Here is a 24,033-nt window from a genome sequence, read left to right as displayed (position 1 = left end):
GGAACTGCAGTGGAGCGGCTTGTTTTATTGGCTTTCGAATAATCACGACATGAGCGTTTACTTTTTACTAAGATATTCATCTCCTGAGCCATTTAATATACTTTCGGAGGTATGACACTTCTGAGGAAAAATCAACACGCTGGGGAAAATATTTAGCGCTTAAGTGGTCATCGAGCAAATTCGTACTACCAAAACGACCAGTACAGCAGGCGGAAGCGTACTGTAGCAAGTCAGTGAAGGGGGTATTGTGTGCGGTCATGTTGATGTTTGTATGTGTTGTGCTTATGAATGTTATTTCTCTATGTGAACTGTGCTGTATCATATGTAGTGGCATGCGAAGTGTAGGCGTGTGTATGATTTAGACGTGTAAATCGCGACAGAAGAGCAAAACATTTATTTCTGGCTGTTGAATTGGATTTTATCTATCGCCACCTAGCCTAGACATTTGCAATTACTCTGCCGGTCCCTGCATTCTGGTGGATACCGATTTAACCTTCTTTCATGTTTCGAATATTTTTTTAGGCAGTGCAATGAGCCAAGTACGTGTTGCTTTAAATTTACTCTTTAGGGAACGACTTTTAGTTTCACGAATGGCTACCATTCCTCTCTGACGTGCGGTGCTAAATAATGAAATGTGTTGAGGGGATGTGGAAAGGTTAGACCTTTTGTGTGTGCAATTGCCGGGTTGGGGTTGTCTCGGTTTAACATCGCAGTATTAAAAACGAAACGACTGAATGCCAGCGTTCGATACACATTTCCTTATCGGCGCAGGAAGCAGGCTTCGGCAGCAAATATTGGTCGTTAGCAGCTTGTGTTGCGTTTTCATTTTCTAGAGCTCTCACTCCGAAAGTAGAGACTTGGTTGGATGTGCGAGAAGCGGTTGAACACGTTTCTTGCGATAGCTGCTTAGCAAGCCTTGGGGGCGGCGGTTGCGCGAGGTAGTTGCCTATCCGAAGACTAGGTTGGCTCGTTTCGGTTAAATCGCGGCACTGTTGCGCGTAAAGAACTCCGCTATGCGTATTGTCCTGGCGTCCTCGTTAAGCCTTACTGAGCTTGATTCACTCGATTCGGAGCCGCAATATTGCTACGCGGGCGAGGGAGGAACGTTGCTCCCGCTTGCAGGGACGAGCGTTGCTCGTTTCTAAAGAAACATGAGACAAGATCGTTCTTCTCTTTATGAAGGAATATATATACCTTTTGTTTTTAAGACTGTACGGCCCATTGCAATATACAGCCCCTTTTCTATGTACCGTACTTCAGTTTTTTAAGACAATGGTTTATCAGTCGAATTTTATGAGAAGACCATCATGAAACACCGTCGCGTCACTTGCCCCCTAAATTTAGCGGTGAAATTATTCTCCCGTGATGTTAACTTTCCCGATAACTTTAGCGAGTCACGTGATGTCAACCGACTTCATGTCACGCGGCTTCGATTTCCCCTGTAAATTTGACGTGGAAAGTGATACCACCTGAAGTCAATTTCTCTTCTAACTTTAGTGATGAAATTAAAGCGACGACCACGTCATATTACCTCAAGTCAAGTGACATCAATTTTTGTGGGTGATAGTTTGCGCTGAACACGTTTTGGTGCTCCCTACAGTCCTTCTCAGCACGATCAAGCTTACTTCAATTTTTGTTTCTCCGTTCCGTAGGGGTTCGTCTCGCGCCGGCAGCTGGAGATCCTTCCTGGGCTACTCCCTGTACGCCTGGCTGGGCCCAGTGTTGCTGGTCGCGTCCGCCTCGCTGCTTGACCACCTGCTCCCACAGTCCCCTTTGAGCCCCGCGTACGGACGGCCCTCGTGCTGGCTCAACAGACCGCTCAGCCTGGCGGCCTTCTTCGGGGCGCCAGTGTTGCTGCTCCTGCTCACCAACCTGGTGCTCTTCGCACTCACGGCGCACAGCATACAGAGAACCGAGCAACAGGTGAGAACCGATTTAGCTCTGGAAAATACGTTTCTTTGCTCAGGTCCTGAAAAGGGGAGTAACGTCGTGAATGAAATGTTATCACTTACGTGTGTGACGTCACAAACAAAGCAAACAATATGTTGTTGTTATTTTTTGTTGTTTTTTTTGCTATAATTAGCAGGAAGGATTTTTTTTTTTTTTTTACTTTTAGCGGTTAATTTTGCTGCTGAATTTGACAAGTGTCGTTGTGTTGCAGTCGCGCGTTACGAAATCGATGAAGTTTCACCACAATGCCTACTGCTTTTTTCCACACTTGGTTGTTCCAACGAACTCCTCATCAGATAGTATAACAGTCCCGCTGCTTTGCATGTGCGCCAGTATGGCATCACACGGGACAAACGCCGCGACAGCGCTCTGCAAGCTTTTTTCAAGTCGCTCATTGCGTGGCCTCTACTTCATTCGTGACGGCACCCTGTACCAAAAAAAAATGTTATGACTGACAGTGCTCCTCGGCTTATAGCAGTTCCCAAGCACTTTCAGACCACAGTGCTCACCGAGCTTTATGACTCGTCATACTCTTGCCATTCGGGCGTCATTCGCACATACGCCGTCGGGAAACAAGAACGGTTCTTCTGAGAAAATATGTACTGTACTATGAAGCAGCACGTGGCTTCCTGCGACTCCTGGCAATGTCAGAAAATGCCGTCCGCAACATCAGCAGGAAGGTAATTGCTGGGTCGCGGTAGCAGTTTATCATAATCATCGCTACGCGATTACAAGGCCACTTCTGATTGGGACAGTTGTCGACGTCACCCATTTGATGCTACTCGAAGTCATTCTGAAGCATGCTACACCAAGAGAACTCCTTTTCGGCCATGGTCGTCCTTTCTTTTCAAAACCCCTTGGTAAAATTTTACGCCTCTGCGTCGTAATCCGCAAGCGTACAACGGCGTACCGCCCGCAAACCAACTAGATGGTATAGAACGCAACAACAGTACGCAGTCTAATATGATTTGTATGTACATGTTACCTGACCACCGTTTTCGGAATGCTGTTCTTCCATATGTTAGGGAGTATATCGTTTTCAGTTTCCGCTCCTCTCCGAGCCTGCCCAACTGCGCAGCCGGCAACGCACAGCGGCCGCGCATGCGCAGTCCCGATTGTGCCGCTCCCTATGAGCGGAACGGGCGCACGAACGCGGTCTACTAAAACTCGCTACTACCTTTGTTTTCAACCGTTCGCGCCACGACACAACCGGTTGTTCCCCTTTTGACTATCTCGTAGGCCGTGAACCGTCCCTCATGATTGACTCTCTTCTGTCATTGTAACACCAGTCAACGTTTACGGACTGCGCGTCTGAAACAACATGTCGTGCTGAAGAACTGCGGCAACTGGCACTCTTCCGAACGCTCGACTCGCAAGACCTCCCATGTGTTCACTATGAGCAAATTCGCCACGACGCCATCTCCTGCTCCCCTGGAGACTACGCACCTTTTTAAGAAACACTCAGTCCATGGGACAAGATAATCTTTTTATAGCCCACTCACTGCGTTTGCGGCTAGTTTCTCGCCAGCGCTCCTAGTAACACTGATCGAGTGGCCTGTGTATTTCGATAGGTGACATTTCAGATATTGCTTGTGGCCAAATTCTCGCTTTTTCCCACAGTCTTTCTTCTTATTTTGAGGAAGGGTGGGAGGGGGGTTATATCATATATACTTTCCCGAGGACATTCACAAAGCATTGTACCGCATTTAAACAAAAAAAGTAAAGTAATATTTTGGGGTGTAGCGAGGCGCTACGTACGCAGCATATCAATTGCGACTGAAATTTAACGTCCCCGCCTTTTCAGCAATGTTAATCCGCAAAAGCGCTTAGAGGAAACCCGAAAGGCATGCATTTTTCACGCGCCTAAATGAAGTGATTGCCGATCTACACGACAGGACTCGGACACGAAATTTACAAATATCAACGTTCCAACAATATATTGTCCGTGCCACACGGTGCAGCGCTATGCAAGACAGAATCTATTTTTTTTTTTTTTTTAAGATATGAAATAACGCAGAACAGCAATGTCGACGATAGTTATATCTCGACGATTGGATGGAATCGAAGAGGACTTTTTGGTGCACGTTTGGGGAGATGTTCCATTTATTCACAACACCAAAGCAAAGTACGGACGCCACTAGTTCATTCCCCACAGCAACCTGAACAACTCGTTTTGCGATGACCGAGAAAGGCTGTACGCATAAACAACAAGCTTCGAGAACTGAGTTCTTTTGTCGAGTCCAGAGTCACTATATGGGTTCCCAGAGTATAAAAAGCTCCCAGATCAATGGCGCCAAAATGACAGCTCAATATATTTTTTTTTTCCTTTTTAACTTTAGTCGCTATGAGAACCATTGAGACGGCCTTGTCAGAAGTTCCGACCTACTATTTAGGCTCAAAAGTTCTGGAAACGTTTCTTGTCTATGTCAGCGCCTAAAAAGCATGTTTCTGCAAAAAAAAAAAAAAAAAACGAAAAATCTTTTTTTTGTAGGAACTTTTAATGGAGATTGCTACAGAATCAGAAGAGCGTGATGTTTTCATAAAATTTTAGTTTAAAAAGTTTTGTGGCACAATTAATGTTGTTTGGATGCAACCATGTATAACCGCTGATTTCTGGTAGCACGTCCCCACCTGGGTGGTTGCTAACTTCGGCGATAATTCACATCGCGTCTGATAGGGAGTGAGGGGTTGGTAACCCCTAGCACCGTACATGTTTCGGCGCCAAAATGGCCGTTCGAAGCTAAAATTCAAGAGTGACAGCGGACGCTATCGAAAGCGTTACTCAGGCAAACTACAGTGACTCTAGTCGAGTCTTCGCCCAGCACCGCTTTCAAACTGACCAAAACCTCGCTCGACCCGTCAGCTCATGATGGTCGAATAGCGGACAGTAACCATTTTCAAATTTTTCGAAAGACCGCATGACCCCTCGCGGTGGTGGAGTTATGCTCAGAACTCCAAAAAACTTACCCTGCAGGCGTTGACGCGACCTCGTACAGGACGCTTCAGGGGCCGTGTTCATTTAAATTAGAAGCGGCAACTATACTCTGCCACTGGTTGGCGTTCATGCGTCTATGCCCCTCCTAGATTTCAGGCATCCTCCTTCGAGGTTCTGCTAGTATTCATCCGCAACATACAACGATCACGATATACAAGCATCGATCTGACGGGTGATTTTAACACGCACATAGACCGGACAGACATGACGTCACCAATCCCCTGTCACCCACTCTGGCAGAGCCTCTTTGACCTCACTGAATCATTCAGCTTCACCCAGCGCTGCTCGGATCCCACATGTACGTCCTCCTCATCACGAAAATTCACCTGGACCTACTCATCACCACTAATCCTTCCTTACTACCGGACGGCACTATCAAACATCCGACCGAACCTCACCTACAACAACCTGTCCATCACCGACCCAACTTCACTAGACCTATTAGCGGCGAGATGTTTTGGTGGCGCCCTCCTATGGTTCCCCCTTGTGACGTCATTACCTTGCGAACAACAAGTTCGATGGTGTTTGTAAATAGCATGGTGGAAGCCTGAAATCATTGCGCTCTGAAAGAAACACTGCCAACACCGTCAAAATTAAAGTTCTTTTGTTCCTCTTATTTCTGTCGATGCTATACCCTTTCCGACGTCATAGTCAGCTTTTGGGCCAATCGTGGAAGGCCGACCACAGCGACGCTTTCGGTCGCGCACGTCGCCAATTGCAATGTTAGCCAAGCATTAAGGGGAATTCTGGGATATGTGCTCCATGCGCCGCACGTGCTGACCTCAGCAGTAGTAACTTTTCAAAAGCAAATACTTAAAACAAATGACATCTTGCACGCGCGTTCGTCAGCGCATTATTTGGTTATTTACTTCGAATCTTTTATACGGGCAAGGTGTGCGCGTGTGGCGCGTGGAACACCGATCCCTGCCTTCTCCTTGATGCCTGGGTAATATCTCTTCAACCAGCACTTTTCATCATTCTGGGTAGCTAAACTCGTGGAGCAAAACATTCTTCGCTTTCTGACGTAGCGGGGGGAGCGGCCAAAAGAACGTCGCAAAGTTTCCTCCTCCCTGCGCGCTCTCAACTTCGCAACTTTTGACGAAAAATCCCCCGCGATCCCTAGGCGGTGCACGAGAGCACGAGACAGCGAGGGGAGGCAAGCGTTCTCGCCGCTCGCTGTACGTTGTCTTTGAGCTCTCTAGCGCCTACAATCCCGTCATGCCTCGCCCAGGCAAGGAGCGAGTACAGACGACGAAATTTCGTCTGCTACAATGCGGCATTCGTACAGCGGAAGTGAAAGAAAAAGTTGGTTTTCTGCTCGAAATCCCGTCCCGCGGACCACAAACTCAAATGCGAGCTTGAATTATAAGCGTCTGATATTTCACGAAGGGAGGAATCGACGGCCCGTGTTTTATTTGCAAAATTTGAGTCGTTTTGTTGCCGTACAGACGCTGAAACCTAGCAGTGTGTAATGAAAGGCCCAGGACAAACACAGAGGCCGCGAGATCTCGCATCATCTATGTGCGGATGCAAAGTGGAACATTTTTCGACAAAGCTCCCACAGCAGAAATCTGCGACGCATTCACTCAGCGTCCGGGAAGGCTAAACATGGAGACGTTGTCCGAGGCTCAATCAAAGTCATATCTGAACGGCAGTTATCTTGCCCCGTCGTATTTTGTTTTGAGAAAGCTCTCGTTTTCAATGCCCTCACCAGGGAAATAAGAAGTCTTACGAAACGTATTGCTAGATGTTCCAAAGAACTAGAGTTAAGCCGAATCCTTTCAATGGTTCACTCATAATACTATGCTTAAAACGAAGCAAGCTCTTGCGCGTACAGTGCCATCAATTTTCTCAAGTCTATGCTGTTTTGTAGTCAGTTCGTTTCGGAAACTTACGCCGTCTGTAGATATCTTTGACAGCCGAGTTACTTAATTGGAAGTCATCGCAAATATGAGTTACATGTTGCAGCAACCAACGTTTATAGATAAACAATGGCAGCGACTGCGCTCTCGCATTCCCGCCCATCACGTTGAACAAAAAGGTGCTAGTTTCGGTTTGAGGTCGGTACTTTCTACATCTATGGCGACAGCATCAGTCTGCACTCGGTGCATTCGGCAAGTTCGTTCGGGGCCTTCCCTCCGTGCAGCACTCCGAGGGTACGTGGTGCTCGAGGGCGAGCATTTTATGACGTGCTGCGATGATTATATTGGGTTCTTGGAGATCAAATAGACATTCGTCAAACGTTTGAACATCAATTTAAGACAAAAAAGAATGGGCCGGAGCACCACCGGCTTTACCGACGTCGCTTGCTTCGGTTGCTAAATAAATGGCACGTTCAGCGACTGAACGGCACGCTCCGAGTTTCAGTTTGTCACGGAAGCCCTCCACAGCAGTTCAAAGAAAAAGCTTTCACCATAAAGTACTATGTACAAGCGGTTAAAACGATGCAAATTTCCCCCAGCGAAGGCCTTCTAACTTATCGTTTGCTGAGCTTTGACGACTCCGAAATCACGGATGACTCCACAATAATTCTCGGTGGCCCTTGTCTCATTAAACACATCACAGTTAACTCCCAACAACGTCGCCCTCGACCCTCAACCACACAACATTTATTTAAACAAGATTGGTATTTTAACGCGTTTAATATTCTTGCCCACAATAATTACTGTTATTTGCGGAAACACTATAGAAGTTTCATGATCGAGAACAACCTACTAAAGTAATAAAATTGAGTTTTCCCGTTTCTCCTATAGCATGCATTAGATCGTGTCAAGCGATGACTGCCGGCGGTGCCGCTCGTCCCCAGCAATACAGGCCTCTATCCGCGATCCAGCCTCCTAAAAGATCAGTGGTGTCAGTGCTATCAGGCATAAATCGTTTATTTGTATCGGTACACCCATACCTGCCGGATGTCGGGACGAGGCGCAAAACCGTACATCCGGCCAATATTGAAGCCGGTTTTCCACCGAAATTGCCTCGAGACTCGCCAAGAAGCAACGTGCTATTTCGGCGACTCGTTTGTGTAATTTATTTCTTCAGTCATATTATTGGGTCCCGGGCCACTGTGTACACCCCACAGTGGCCCGGGTCCCGGGCCACTGTGGTAATTACACCTTGACGAGAAGCAGGCACGTGGCCAGGATTGTGTTTAAGGGGGGGGGGGGGGGGGGGGGCGGGGGGCGCCCACGACAAAGTGCTTTACGAGGAAGAGGGGGGAGAGGCCCCAGCAAAAGGGAAGATTTCTGGGGGCGGGGGAAGGCGGGCCTTATGGGCCCCGCCCCCTGACTACGTGCCTGACGAGAAGGGGTATTGCTGTTTTACATCTTTATAAAAAGGTGTAGTGCATTATCACACGTTTTAAAAAACCTGTTTAACAAATCATATTTTTAAAGGTGTGAGGTTTACATTTTTTATAAGGTCTATCGCTACACTTATTAGGGTGTTAGGTATGAGACACCCCACTTACGTGTATAAATGTGTGAAAAGGTTTAATGTGTATATAGATCTAACGCAAGAAAATCTCTTACATGTGATTGCATCGCGTGCTCATGAAACGATCTGTCGATGACACGTCATTCGATGAACTGATTTGGCCGCCAATGAGTGACGACTGCCAGTAGAAGTTCGGGGAAATAATTCTGCCGGCTGCCGGGAGACTCGACCCTACTCACGAATTACCCCGGTTCTTGTTTGTTTTCCAACATTCTGAATCGTATACCAGCTTATTAGTACCTCTCCGGTTATTACAGAGAAAAACGATGGCAGCCGCAAAAACTCTGACAGCCCGGCTCACAGACATGTGGGAGACTGACAGGTGCTTGCAAGTCGCCACCATGCTTTGAAAGCTACCGGTTCCGAAGAACCGGAGCGCGCAGAGAACCTGTGGTTCCACGGTCATGGTAAACGCGATTGTCCGCCGCCTCGGATTCCGGGCGCCGAACGAAGCTCGTCGCAGAGTCAGCGCCCAGCGGCTTTCGATAGCCGGTACTGTCGCCGAAAGTCGTCGTCGGGGAGTTGAAAGGCGTCCCGGTGGTCTCGGTAGCGACGCCGACGGTGGCGGAAGATAAGCTTGGCCGCAGCGTACGGCACGCCATGTTGACAAAGTTTAACTTCGCCTCGATCCGAAGTGAAGATCTCGAGTTTAGACCAAGGCTCTCGCAAAGTTCGGAAACGTCACTTTGACGTCAGCGACAACTTCGACAAACCAGGTTTCTAATCACTTTTTTTTTACACAAACTTTGGAGGGATTTGGAGCGTCAGCAGGTCGGCTAGGGACAATCTGCAAATCATTAATTTTAGCTTGGCGTAGGGATGTAGGGACAAACGGGCGCTGCGTCATCGGCGAAGCCGTTCAATCAGCGGGCTCCTCGCGCCCCTCACGCGCCGCACGCGCGCCTTGATGAACTTTGCTACATTCTGCCTCTCTCAAAGAAATGAGCGTTCGAATGATTGACACCTCGCTCGGCGAGACGTCAGCGTTGCGAGAGTCTAACTAGCGCGTTCCGCAAACTTCGGGCAGGAAGTTGTGCTTGACGAGTTTAGCTACCCTGGTCTCCGAAAAATCCCCTCCTGGCACCCTCTGTCGATTCGCCTGCAGTAACCAGCTCCCTATCATCGATCCCAACAACCGAAGAAGACCTCACAAGTTCTCTCGCTCTACTCAAGGACTCCGAAAATGCTGGCCTTGATCTCATCCAATTATCCCTCCTAAAATTCTCCTCTTTTTCCCTAACACAAATGCCGACCGCCAGTTTTAAAAACGTTGTAGACTCTGGAGCCGTCCCATATGCTTGGAAACACTCCCATATCACACCGGTCCTCAAAAGAAAGGACCTCAGTACCGACCTGACAAACTCATGCCGCCTCATTGCCTCCACATCAGCTGTGTGCAGGACCCTGGAAAGGATTGTAAACAAGAGGTCTCTACAATATCTTGATGCAACCAATATACTATGCAAGCCACAGCACGGCTTCTGGCAAGGACAAAGATACGAGACAACCTTAACTATGTCTGTACACATTTTTGTAAAATTAGCGCAAAGACAAGGGAGGATTAACGTAGAGACAGGATGGGCACACCAACATCTCACCCTTAGAAGATGTTAGTTAATACAGTTAAATTTCTACAAAGAAATCCAGGGTGCCCCGCTCCACTTGATACATGAACATTTCTCAGGAACATTCAGCGAGCGGTCTTTCAGACATCAGCCTCTCCCCCAGCGCCAATCTCTCCGGCGTCCCCCAGGGCAGCGTACCTGAGGCAACTCTCTTCTCTATTTCTCCCACACAGTAAAGAAACAAGCTAAACCCCCTTAGGTGGCCCCTCCATACTCCCAGTGTCCCACACTAAATTGCTTGGTATCATTCTCCATAACAAACTGGACTTCTAACACCATATCTGCGAGGTGGCCTCCAAAGCTAGGCGCACACTTGGTTTCATAACCTAGATAACGCACAAACTACAACCTGATGCATTCAAAAATCTGTACACTGCCCTCGCCCGACGAACCGCCCTCGACGCAAAATCGCGTCGAGGGCCGTTCGACGTCCTTCACCTCCTTTGTTTCTTGTGAATGTCGAGCAGAAAAGCTTTAATGGCAGGCACTTACAAGTCTTATTTCTCACAATGGAAGATAACACAGAAAGGGTACGCAGCACGCATAACCAAAATTAAGTGGAAACTTTCAAGAAGGGCGAGAAAACGTCGAATGCAAAACAGCTAAAACGTAGGTAGAGAACCGTGCTGAGCGGGTCTTCACAGTCCAAGAGAGTGGCAGAAAAATTGTAGCTGATAAAGGGCGCGAGAGTCGCACCAGCCGCATCAGCATCAGCAACATTGCGGCGGCCTAGGAGCGTTTTTGTGGAAACGTGTATACACATGCAGTTTGACCTCTCCACACCCCAAGTCATGGACATCCAAGCCACCTCAGCAGCCCCCCCCTCCCCCCCCCACACACACACACCTAAAGGAGTCCTGGCAACGCCAGTGCCTGCAATCCACTAAAACTCTCTAGTTACACGCAGGAAGATATGCATTTTAGCGTGTGCCTGCTCTCAGAACTTGCTGGAATAAACGGATAAAAGCAATTTATTATTGCAGCGCATGTCCAAGTCCCAAAATACTCGGACTACAATCGCTTTTCTTTTAATCATCTGCGTTCAGCGGGCTTGGAGAAAGCTTGTCTTCACACTCGATAGACTCCAAATGTGCTCGCGTGATTGCTTTTTCCGATCAAGGCACCTTCTAGTGCTTTAGAACTCCAATAAAGGTGCACAAACTCTACTTTCTTCACGTTAATAAAAACTGTCTTCGTATTTAAAAAATAAAGGTTTCCTAGTCCGCCGATGCAATAGCAAAGAAGTACAGCTCGACACCCATAGGCGCCTGCCTACGCATGCGCCTGTGGACCTCGCGGGTCGCCCTCAATGGAAAGGAGTAAAACGTAGAGAGAGGAGTTATACGCTACATTTGAGTATATAGACCGTTCGACTAAGAAGAGTGGAGAGAGGAAAAATGGCCTCCCCCTCTCACTCAGCGAGTCGCGCGCTCCGCCGAGTGGGCTGTACTTAACATCCGGCAGGTGTTCAAACTCGGATTAAAATTACGTCATATTAGAAATTTTAACCACAGAAGCTAGGATTTTGATATGCAAGTAATCGTGTAGTGCTATGCTCGATAAAAAAAAAAAAAAAGCTAACCGGGCCCTATTGCGCTGTTACCTGCGTGCAAATAAAAAAATGGGAAATTTGTGTCAGAGTGGCCGGTCGCTCTGACAAAAAGTAACTCCGGTTGCTGTAGCTTTTTCACTATACAGAGTTTGCACTGCTGTAGGCCTTTAGCGACACTGAGGGGAAGCCGGTAATATTAAATAAAAACGTGCTATCCTGACGCAATAGACGCAGTGGTTGAGGTTAGTACTCACGGCTGAATCCATTAAGTAACGGAACCAAGATACGCTAGTTGATCCTTTACTGAAATAAAACAACAGAGCGCTATAGGCTGATCTGGGGGTACTCGCAAACATTCTAAGAACGCGAACCACTTCACAACGGCAGCCAAGGGCGAGAGTTCGATACCGGGTACTACAGCCCGCCGGTACAACCCAAAGATGGAGAACAGCAACCTTCCGGTTTCTCGTCTGCTAACGGAATCAGGCGCGCGCTCTCTCTCTCGTTTTACCCCGCCGAACCTGCTAAACTTATCAGATGTGTGGAGACGGCGTTGCGGTCGAAGAAAATGGCGCCACCCTGTGAAGGCTGAATGGAATGGTCTATGGGATTTTACGAAGAATGGTTGCCGTTGTTCGCAAAATCGCGTCGAGGGCCGTTCTTCCCTTCCTTCATTTCCCGTGAATGTCGAGCAGAAACGTTTGAATGGCATGTCATTAAAATGTTTCCGCTCGACCAGCCTTATTTCTCACAAAATAACACAAAAAGGGTACGCAGCAAGCACAAGGAAAATGAGCTGACACCTTTCAAGAAAGGCCGTAAAGATTTAAATGCGAAGCCGAAAAACATAGGTTGAGAATCGCGCTAAGCAGGTTTCAGCAGTCCAAGATAGTGGCAGATGATTCGCTGCTACGGGACGCGAGAGTCACAAAAAAGGCATCACCATCAGCAACATGGCATGGCTTAGGAGCGTTTATTAGAAACGTGTACAGGTCCTGCTGTGGACACCCCAACGACGCGTTGACTTTGCATAAAAGATCGCTCCACGCTACCAAGGCTCATATCGGTTTTTTCGTCAAGTCGCCGACGTCAATTACCTTTTTGAGCTTTGTGTGGTGTCTGAAGTGAGAGCCAACACGCTGACCAATCTCAGACTATTCACGTCCCAAGACTGAAACCGTGCTTTCTTTCGCAAAACAGCAAGACGCCATTTCCTCCGGCGGGGAAGTATAATGATACAAGGAAGAGAAAACATAACGAGCTTAGAGCTGGACAAGTTCAAGGTACGATTTACTAGAATACTCTAGACGACCAAAACGAAGAGAAAGCAAAGCGCTTCTCAGAATCTGTGTGAGGAACTTTATTTTTAATCATTTTTTTTCTTCAGGGTAAGTATATAGCTGCCTAACCACAGAAAAAATATATTTATTTTCTTAAAGAAAGCCCAACAAGGAGCTACAGAAACTTCAATGCACGCTCAGCGAAAAGTCCGCCTTTTTGAGATTGCTCTCTAGCATAGAAAAAGTAACATTTCTGTGTTGTACTAAAAAAATTACGTCCACTTACACCATACAGTTATTCCAATTTTCGCAATTTCCGTGTTCTCAGGCTTGAAACGTAGGGCCCATTTTATACCCTCGAATAGAGCGACGGCACCGAAGCAATCGATTCACTTAATCACATTTAGGCTCCGACGTTGGTGCCGCGTTGAATGGAATAATTTACACGACGAATGAAAACTTATTTTTTATTTGTGTATAGAAAGGTACTTTGTATTTACATTGGGTACAGGCTGCTGTATTAAAAATAATACATACCGATAGCACATCTTTTTTGTTTGCTAATAACGTTAATGTTTACCGCTTTCTGTGTTTCCCGAGATGATGGCATCTCGCTTTCTTACCTCGTTATTCTGAGCGCTCTTGTTGAGTAAACGATCTTGTGTAAAGAAACCAATGAGCGGTGCGCGTTGAAACTTCACAAAGATGTCTTTAGGTGGCTGCGTACTCAAATTTCACGAGTGGAGGTTCGGGGAAAAATATCTAAGCCTAAAAAATCCTGTCTTCAGTCTCCTTTCTTTATGTGCCGTTTTGTCCAAGCACGGAAGCCACGGAAAAGGCCCCGGTGTTCCCCCTCCTCCGTCTCATACGGCTCAATGAGCGTTCAGATTGACTGAAAACCTATGCACAGAAAGCCAAGAAATTAAAAACCGCCTGTTTCGCGCAGTGGCCTACCTAGAGATGGTTGCCCCAAGGCAAGTAGTTTTTTGGCGCCCTTGATGATAACGATGATGATTATTTTATGTAATATTCCTCGTTTCCATAAAAGTGGTTTAGCTTTGTCAAAGCACATTCTTTCAACTACATACATTTCATACTCAACAGACACGTAAGAAATATACCAAACTTGATAAGCTCTTGTGAAACCACCTCGTAATCCACCCCTGGCGCCCACTTTTGTGGCAAAAGAAACAAAAGTCAGGATTATAAACAAAAAACTGCTTCATAATTTAAATACATAAAAAATAAATACACCATGGCCCTGCTTAACTAATACAACAAACTATTCTTGATTGCGCTGAAGCAAATTTAGTTTGCTAAGTTTCTTCTCTCTGTACAGTCAACTGAGCGCGATCACAAAAGTCTGTCGGTGCCCTCCGGCCAAGCCTAACTAATTCCCGTGCCACACGGGCAACTCGAATGCCCTTTACAACGAATGCCATTTGAGCGGACGGCCAATCAGCGCGCGAGACTCCGGGCGTAGCGCATTCCACGCGCGACAGATTGTGAGCTGATTCCCCGATCACAGTAATGTCACTCGTTGTAAATGGCATTCGAGTCCCCCGTTTGCACTGGTACAGTGCTGCACGGGTATTAGGGGTTTCTCCTCGGCTACTCGCCAACCCGGCGTCCACCTCACGTGGCGCATAGGGCACGTGCCACCCCCCTCCCTCCCCCCCTCAGAGATGGTACCACTACAGTGGCTTAAAGGTGTAGTGTAGTTACCGCCTAGCCCCCGCCATGCATCGGGAACAGCCGCTTCTTGGAAACAGTGTAGGTGGCGGTTCGATCCGCAGCTCCAATAGGTTGCCTCCGTCGGCTGATAGATAGAGGCACCCTAAGACGCTTCATAATTAATATAAATACCTCAGAAACAGTTATTTGTCTCCAGTGAACTTCCTAGATATGGTATGTGCTCGTAAGTGAATAAAAATGTGAAACTAGCACACGAAATTTCTGTAGCCGGAAAGTCGATCATGTGCTCTGTCCGGTCTGAGAGCTTTCTGTTTTTTCGCGCTTGTAGTGGTCTGTAAAAGACGAAGTGTTTTGAGATAAATACATCCAGGCCGATCTGTCCCGTCTGCTCCAGCGTCTGTCGGAGTAGTTCGCTATCACGTTAAAACATTTTTTTTGCGTCAGTGACCATGGCTCATTCTGATGATCACAGGCAATAAAAAAAAACGCCGCCCGCCGTTCAAAGACATGCACACAAAGCGCCCACGCAACTGGCAACAAAGTCGGCAGCTGCGAATCGCCGGAGCTGGCGGGAGTCAAGCTTGTCAAGCGTCAAGCCGTAGCCTTAGCCGGAACGACGGTACTGCAATCACCAGCGCCACAGGCGGTCGTCTTCCAACGCTGTGCCGCTACTCCGGTTTCGTTCGTTACATTATACCCCTTTAAGCCACTGTAGTACCATACACACTGTCGGATCTACTGGATTTGCTATCGCATATGTTTATCTCAGAAAAGCTATCTCGTTTCTGCTTTGTATTGTGCCATCTGGGGATGGCGGAGTAGACATATGGGTTCCTCATCGATCGTGTCCCCTGCCCGCATTGCAGACCAAGGTGGCTCACCGGCAAAGCCGTCGTCAAGGCGACCAGGTGCGGTTCGTGCTGTACGTCAAGCTGGCGGTCATGTTCGGGCTGACGTGGGTCTTCGGCTTCGCGGCTGCCATCAGCGGCATCAGCTTCCTCTGGTTCCCGTTCATCGTGCTATGCGGTCTCCACGGAGCCTTCATCTTTCTCGCTTTCACCTTCAAGAAGAGTGTAGCCAACATGGTGAGTCTTAGACAGCGCCTGGGCTGTGTCCATGGTGCCTGGAATGCGCCTTGGACTGGTGTGTTTAGCGTCCTATAGCAGACATGATACTGAAACGAAGTAACTATAGTCGGTGACGGGCTAAGATTTCAGCGGTGGCGTTAGCGTCATCGGAAAGCGAAGGCGCTTATAACAAGTGGCGATAGAAAGGCGACACTTGGAACCTTAAGCCACAGACTGTAAAGACTCACCAGATATTTCAAGAAAAACTTATGCGATATCACTCTTTAAGAATGTTTTAGTAAAGCCCCGGCTAAATTTTGCCCATATATTAATCCCAAAGCTAAGAAAAAACGTAGTTCCGATAACAGCCAGCAACGAGTTAGCGAATTTAAATTTTCTTTTTATCTGCCTTTACTTATGATACGGTAGCTTTTCCAGTAGACAGATATTGTTCAGCTTATCCTCCAATTATTCTAGAGCACGGAGTTTTAAATCTCTTACTCAATATTGTCATGAAAGAAAGTCCCTGTCCTGACGGAAATTCCAAATGTATTTTTAAAATTGTACGCTGAATGGACCGCTAAGTGTCTTATTACAAATTTTGTCCTCAATAAATAATGATGTTGCACCAAAACGCTTGAAGATTGCCAAAGATATTCCCATACTCAGGGGAGGATCGGGTTCATAGGTGGATAATCACCGGCCCATATATCTAATTAGTACATGCTGAAAGCTTCTTGAACACATTGTTTCGAAGCATCTTTTAACGTTCATTTACAATAACAATATTTTGTGTCAGTAACAAGACGGATACCGTGAAATTTCTCTGCAACAACCAGACTGATTGAAACCCTGCATGATTATTCCCACACTATGAATGGTCGCGGTCAAACAGACATAATACTATCGAACTTAGATAGAGCTTTCTATAAAGTGTATCAGCCTAAATCATTACTCACAATTGAAGCCTCTTTTAGAAACCTAAGGATTACAAATTGGTTTCGCTTACATCTATCATCAAGATTACGGTTTATGAGGTCTGGAGGCTGGGGTTTTGGGCTCGCTCCTGTTTCTCCAGGATTGCCACAGTGTACAATTTCGTTTTTATTCTTCATAAACGACATTTGCTGCGGTACATCAGTCCCAATTAAGTTGTTTGCTGATTGTCCAGTATTTTACAACAAAACCAAAACTGCTCAAGATCAAATTAATCTCTAAACGATAATCCACTCAAAATCAAGCATAGGTGCGACAATTGGCCAAAAATACTAAGCATTCGGACATCCTTCTTTATATCAATAACGAGAAAAAAAAACAAGTTTTAAGTAACAGGTGATATTAAACTTTTCCTTGTAAACAAAAATAAACATTTATGATCGCCGTTCACGAGGCGATGGAATAGTACGTGGAAAATGTTTCCACGAAAGCTAACCAGCTGGTATCTAAGAATAATTCTTGGAAGTGCTTCACTAAAAATATGAAAAAAAAACTGAATTAGAAAACTTTGATCAGATCTGTTCTCGCATATGCAAAAATAGTATTGGATCCACCTACAGGTAACAAATTCGTAATAAATTGGTTAAGTCCAACGGCTTGCATCCAGGTTCATATTTAACAAATACAATCGTTCTCATTCACACCTGAATCTGGTAGACCTTCCCAACTTCCTCCTCTTGAGTTAAGAACGAAGTGTGATCACTTAAGATTCATTTTTGGAATTGTTTATGGTTTAGGTAAAATACCGAAGGATAACTACATGGATGTGTGCTTTGTTGAATGTGCGCGGCACCGTTATAGCATATAAGTACAATAAGGAACAAGCCGTTAAAATCATTGTTTTAAATTTGATTTCATTCCAAGGGCAATAAGAGAATGAACGAACTTCCTAATGAGCCTGACGTTTTGACAAATGTTTGCGAGTTTGTGAAAAACAGAAACCATGGTGTTTGACTACATGGCATTAATTTGATTTCTATGCTGTTCGTCATATTGGCCAGTTGGATGAAAGCAAGAACTTAGAAGTCCGAAGGTTGGCAGCGGCACAACCAGAATAATCCTTTATTTCACACCTCTCATCTCTACAGCTCGGGCGTCGCCTAATCACAGATGGGCATGCATGTATATGCATGCGAGTTATCTTGACACCCCCAGGTAATGCGTGCCTCATGGTAACTTCTCGAGCAACGATACACCAAATCCTCCTTTCCGAGACAAAATAATGTTTTTACAATATAAGACAACACGCTACTACTCGAGGTTCACAACAAACTGAAAGTCACACTATATTCAGCGACACTATACCAATTTGCTTTGTTTGCTTGTTGACCAGATCGCATTACATATGCCGGAGCGACCGCAGTTAACGGGACGCTAGGTTGTTGTTCTTGAAGCGGACTATTTTGACCAATTAGGGAACTGTGACCAGCCATGCACTCTTTCGTCGGTAGATCATCGGAAGCATCTCCTTCTGGAAAATTGTGATTGTCTATACAGGATATCACCCTCTCCCTGCCACACTTGAGCCGCACCAAGGCTCTGCGATTTCGGTGGATCTGGCGCTAGTTATGCAGCCTCACCACGTACGAGCGGCGTCGATTGTTCAGCTGAAGGATGGCGCCATTCTGTTTATAGTCTTTCGCCCAGACGCAGTCACCAGATCCCAACACTCGGGCAGGTGTCGTGCCGCGTGGCGGCGGTTGTAGAAGCAGCGCTGTGAGTCCCAGAGGAGAATGTCCTTCCTACGGTGCTCCTTCAGCTTGGTAGTACCTGGCTCCGGCTTTTTGGGGTGAAGAGGTAGGGTGGTGTGAAGCCGCCGACTTATCAACAGCTCCGCTGGCGTATTTCCTAGTGGTCCCGCGGTGTCTCTGTAGCCTAGCAAAGCCAAGTAGGGATCATGAGACTTCGACAATAGCCCTTTCACTGTCTTGACCATCTTTTCAACCTCCTCGTTCGTCTGCGGATACCTCGGGCTAAATGTAACGCTTTTGAAGTCGTAGTTTTATGTCAGCTTTTGAAATACGGGGCTCACAAATTGTTTCTCATTGTCACTCTTCAGCACTTCAGGTACACCGTGTCTCAAAAATAAAATCTTAAAATGAACGATGACTTGAGCACTATCAAGCGATTCTAAAAGACACAACTCGTGAAACCGAGAGAAGAAATCTAAAATAGCAAGTCCTTACGCCCCTTAATATGGCAGATGTATGCTGCCACCTTTTGCCACGGCCTAGAGGGAGTCGTCGTTGAATTCATAGGCTCCGACAGTTGGTCACGGAGCTGCAAACGAACACAGCAGTTCGTCACCAACGAAGCGAATTGAGAGGTTAAGCCTGGCCACCAGACGGACTCATATGCTCTCGTTCTGCACTGTGCAGTGCACTGGTGGCCTTCATTAAGCTGGTTAAATACACGACTTCATAGTGCTTGTGGAACAAGAAGACGGCTGGTTTTCAGAACACATTTGCGCACACTGAATGTCGCACGTTCTTGCCAATAGGGCTTCAAAGCTGCCAGTAAAAAGGCTAGGCTGGGTCACCCCTTGCGGGTGTAGCGAACTATAGGTTGGCGGTTTTCATCACGTGCCTGATCTTTAGCAACTAACCCGATGCTGTCTGTCACACTCACGTCGGACAGCAAAGTTGCAACAAAGCTGCTTACTCCTTCCACTAAAAGGAAGTTCACTGTTCGCTTTCCACGAGAAGGTGCTCGTGAGAGTGCATTCACAATAACTAGGTCTTTTCCTGGCATGTACTCAACCTCGAAGCTAAAGCGCATCAAACGCATCCTGAATTTTTGAATGCCTCGCGGAAGCAAATCCAGTGGAGTTTTCCCAGCAAAGGGACCAACGGTTTATGGTCTGTTTCCACTGTGAAATGCAAGACTCTCAATGAGCCTTCAAAGCGCTCAGCGGCCCTTGTTAAAGTAGAATTTTTCTTCTCCATTTTCGCGTAGTGCATTTCAGCGCGGGTTATTGCTCTCGAAACAAAAACCATATTCCTTCGCTCTGGTCAGGCTACAGTTGCATCCAAATCGCGCCTAAGCCATATGACCATATGACGAACCGTCCGCTGAAAAAGTCGTGGGATACTGAGGGTCATATTTTGCCACGAAGTTGTCTCAACAGATAGCCCCTTTAGATAAGACAGTGCACTCTCTTGTGCGGATTTGCATGCCCATTATGCATTTTTTTGCAGCAGCTGACATACCGGCGCAGTCTTATCCGCAAGATTGGAGATGAACCGCGAGCACCGATGCGCAAGGCTAAGAAGCCTGCGCAGTTCGGACACATTTTCAGATGCCTTTATACCACCGATCGCACGATTCTTCGCCGGATCTGGACGTACGACGTCTTCGCCTACCCGAAAGCCCATGTTTCTTTGTTAATACTTACACCTGCTTGGGCCAGGCTCTCCAGTGTGCGATACAACCGCTCATCGTGCTCTTTCTGATCAGAACTAAAGACCAGCACATCGTCCATTGAGCTTACAACCCCCGGCATTCCATCAAGGATTTCGTTCATGCATTTTTGGAAAAACTTCGGTGCGGACATTATGCCAAACGGCAGCCGCTCGAAGCAGTAACAGCCGTACGGCGTGATGGACGTCGTTAAAGGAGCTATGCAACAATTTTTGTACTTTGCGCAAATACCGCTTAAAACGGATCCCTAACGTTAATGACCTATGAAACACGCGTTCGTTTTTCGCCTCACGCAATAGAAGTCCCAGAAAAAAAATTTAAGAAAAACGAGCAGCGTTCACCCCCTCACCTCGCAGCCAGAACAAGCGGCCACGTGATCTGGAACCGATTATATGCCGCCAGTGTTGATCATAGCCACGCGCTGGGGTTGGCAAAGCGCAGGACACGCGCTGATTTCCAGACATTGTTATGGCTCGGCTGTTGTCGTCGTTGCAGCGATTGGACACGGGTCACAACCCGAATGCTTCTCGAGCTAGCAATTGTCACGAGCCCAAGTCGAGTGCCCACGCAATGCTCGGGTCCAATCTATGAACCGCATTCGAATATCGTCACTTGGGTGTACTGCGATCCCCGAGTTACGTCATCAAATTTTGCAAAGGAGAGGTTTAATGAAAATAATCGCTTTTGTCCTTGAAATTACACCGCAACAAAGGAGTTTCTTGGCCAATGGCGTTGCGTGTGACTATCCTTGAGTCCCAGGTGTGCCAGTAAGCTCGTGTAGAGAGAAAAACATTCCAATTGAATATCGTTGCACAGCTCCTTTAACAGCTGAGACTCTTTCGCCAGCTTCACTTGATGGATTCCCGAGTTTGCGTCCAGTTTCAAAAACCTCGCTGCTCCACTGAGCAATGCAACTAAACCCGTCGGAAGTATATAAAACTCATCTTACTTCCTTGTGTAGTTGGGTCAGGTGACACAAATACGCACTTGGCCCGAGGGTTTTAAGACTGGCACTGTGCCCGCACACCACTCACTCGGGCCTTCAACTTTTCGAATGACCATATTCATTTCCCTTTTGTCTAGTTTTTTTCTTTACCCTCGTTCTCATCGGGATCAGAATAGGACGGGCTGTGTGAATGGCATAGGACTCACTGTCTGCTTTGAGACGAATGTGTGACTCTTTTTTCATTGTTCCGAGACCATGGAACAAAGAAGGAAAGCGTGTCCCCACCGAACGGTAAACCAAAACCAGCTCAATCAACTTCATGATCCCCAAGGCCTCGATCGCTGGTGAGACCAGTATGACCGACGTGACCTATTCCACCAAAAATCGTTAAGTAAGCTTCCACTTATGGCGGCGACAAACGTTCCTCTCACCTTCCACTCGCCATCCCCTGGCCCTTTTAAAATGGCATCGGAACGCTGAAGCTTCTCTTGCAAGCTAGGGAATTACACGAAAACTACTCATACTTCAGCTCCAGAGTTAACTTAAGCGGATACAACTGTATCGTTTAGCAACACTTGTATTATAAGAGCTCTACACTGTTAGAAAAACTCCTGTCAAAGTATGGGACACATACATGCTAACCTTGTTGCCACAACATGTACTGTGTTACCGGACTACAGAACATGTTCCATACTTCTTTAGTATGGGACATGTTGTTGCTGTGTGGGCAGCCACAACAAGTTCCGTACATCATCATTACCGAACAAGTACTGTATGCTACAGGAAATGTACCATCATGGCACACAGCAGTACATATTCTGTTGCAAGCCATGCCAGGACACATACCACTTTTACGAGGTACATCACATGTTCCAATGCGTTCAAAACAGCAAATGTTACATTTCTTGTACGTACGGAAAAAGTTCAGTCTCATTTGTGATGGTACTCGCCCCATTTTACATTACTACCGCTATGGTGCCTGGAACGCGTCTCCGACTGGTGTGTTTACCGTGGCCAAAAAAGTGGTCCCTCGATTTCCGCCTGATGACGTCATACAAGTGTCATGCTCTCGCCGGTCGCGACCCTGGTGGTGTCTCAGCAGCTGTGGTGGATATGGCAGGTGCCTGTTCTGCTGCAGGTCGCTCTCCACTGTGACAGTTCACGGAAGCTAGAGCAGCCGGAAGTTGGGACGTCTGGGACGCCGTGACGACAGCGACACTCGCGTTCGCTCGTGCTTTTCGCAAGCATTACTAAAGCCAACCTCCAGCATCGCGACAGGCAACAGCATGACACTCCGGCTTCTGTGACGTCATTTGTTGCCACATTGGGACCACTTATGATGTATGGGCGGGATAGGACGCTAAACACACCAGTCGGAGACACGATCCAGGCACCATACTACCGCTAATCACGAGTACATCCGGGCTTTGTATGTCACATGCCAAGCTTCTCCTTGAAAAGGTTAATAGGTGACATGCAAAACAGGGATGTCCTGACGGTTTGAAGGCGCAACTTGATGCAAGTCTGCAACATATAATTACCTGCAATGCGCAAATGTTCCCCAAACTTGTATGAAACATTTGAACTGTTTTATCTAATGCGAGCACTATCCTGAAAACAGAACAATGAATCTGTGACATATATATACTCAACAGCCAGGAATGCTATGAGAAGGTTTTCACATGCTACTTCAATTTTAGGGAGCATAGTACATGCAGTGACCGGGATAAAGGCAGGTAAACATTTGTAAACATCCTCATGAAACTAAGTTCACGCTTGATGCTGTTGGTTCCAAACCATAGCAACGAACCCATTGTGAAGAAGAGCGAACAGTTTGCTGCTTCATAAGTATTAACATTTATTTTTCGTTTAAATTACTAGAAAACACACCGTGCCACAAATATTTTGGGGCAGCTGAGCCAATGTTATTAGGCTTTAAAAAAAGATGAAAGTGAGCATTGTCTCCCAAAGAAAAATGTAAAAAAAAAATTAGGCTGGCCTATGAAAAAAAAATTTGTTTCATAAGCCATCTTGGCCTATGAAAACAAATAGAACTATTAACAATAGAAAATGAAGATTAATTTAGACAAGCGCCGAATTTTCTTCCCACTTCTTTCTGAACTTCGAGAGTTCTTGAAGGGCTCCTTGCACCTTGGGATGCACAAGAGCAACTTTTCTTGATGTCTGTCGGGACCCCTCCTCTGGGTTCATTCCCACCAGTTGCCTGAAAGAAAGAGGACTTAAATAATGGGTTGGAATATTTAGAGGGAGATGTATAACAGAAGCTAAGGAGTTCCTGGCTCCTTTTTCAACTTCAGTGTCGGTGCCGGTTAGTAATCCAATCCGGACGAGTTCTAAATCGTGTCTGTAGTATACTTTGAAGCCGAGACAAACGTCCTTAATTTGGATAGTCCGTACGCATACTACGAGCTTAAAGTCTGACCCTTCCATCAAGACGGATTGAGACTGTACACAAAAAAAACGTTTCAGCCCACTGGCGTCAGTTCTCATTAATAACTGGACACATGTCAGCCCACAACGATAAGACATTTCTACAACCCGAGACGGAGGCGACAAAGAAAGACAAACGCATGTCTCAATTGAGACGTGTGTGTTTGTCCTTCTTTGTAGCCTCTGTCTTGGGTTGTAGAATGTCTCCATATTAACCAGTTCGCCTGCCTATAAAGTTGTACAAGATACTTCAGTTAAAAAAAAGAATTCACAGTACCCGTCAATGCAATGTTGCAAAAAAGTCTGCCTGAAGTGCTTAAGCAGAATATTGTGGTTATTATTAGAATGCTGAAATTTCATGTCTTTGTTTATAATACTAATTCTAACTGAGAAGCATAGCCCGGTCAAAAGTATATTTATGTGCGCCTGCAGAACAAAGGCTCCTGCATTTGCAGCCTAGTGATATTAAGACTGGCTAAAATAGAGGTCGCATGCGTCGTAGGATGCATATGCTCTATAGAGCGTATGCATCCTACGACGCATCTTACGACCTATAGAACCAAT

The 24,033-nt window shown here is 46.5% G+C and overlaps 1 protein-coding gene across 1 annotated transcript in view; it reads left to right on the top strand.

Moving 5' to 3' along the window:
- Positions 1-24,033, top strand: part of LOC8039131 — a 57,940-nt gene that overhangs the window by 24,138 nt on the left and 9,769 nt on the right. Inside the window, exons 2-3 of the mRNA XM_002413156.5 lie at positions 1,653-1,923; positions 15,456-15,674. Coding sequence (XP_002413201.4) covers positions 1,653-1,923; positions 15,456-15,674 — 490 coding nt within the window. The remainder of the gene's footprint in view (positions 1-1,652; positions 1,924-15,455; positions 15,675-24,033) is intronic.

The sequence above is a fragment of the Ixodes scapularis genome, unplaced genomic scaffold, assembly GCF_016920785.2.
Source record: "Ixodes scapularis isolate PalLabHiFi unplaced genomic scaffold, ASM1692078v2 PGA_scaffold6__148_contigs__length_123643588, whole genome shotgun sequence".
Taxonomy (NCBI): Eukaryota; Metazoa; Arthropoda; class Arachnida; order Ixodida; family Ixodidae; genus Ixodes; species Ixodes scapularis.
The sequence above is the reverse complement of the archived record's forward strand: the minus strand, read 5'-3'. Positions and strand labels throughout refer to the sequence as shown.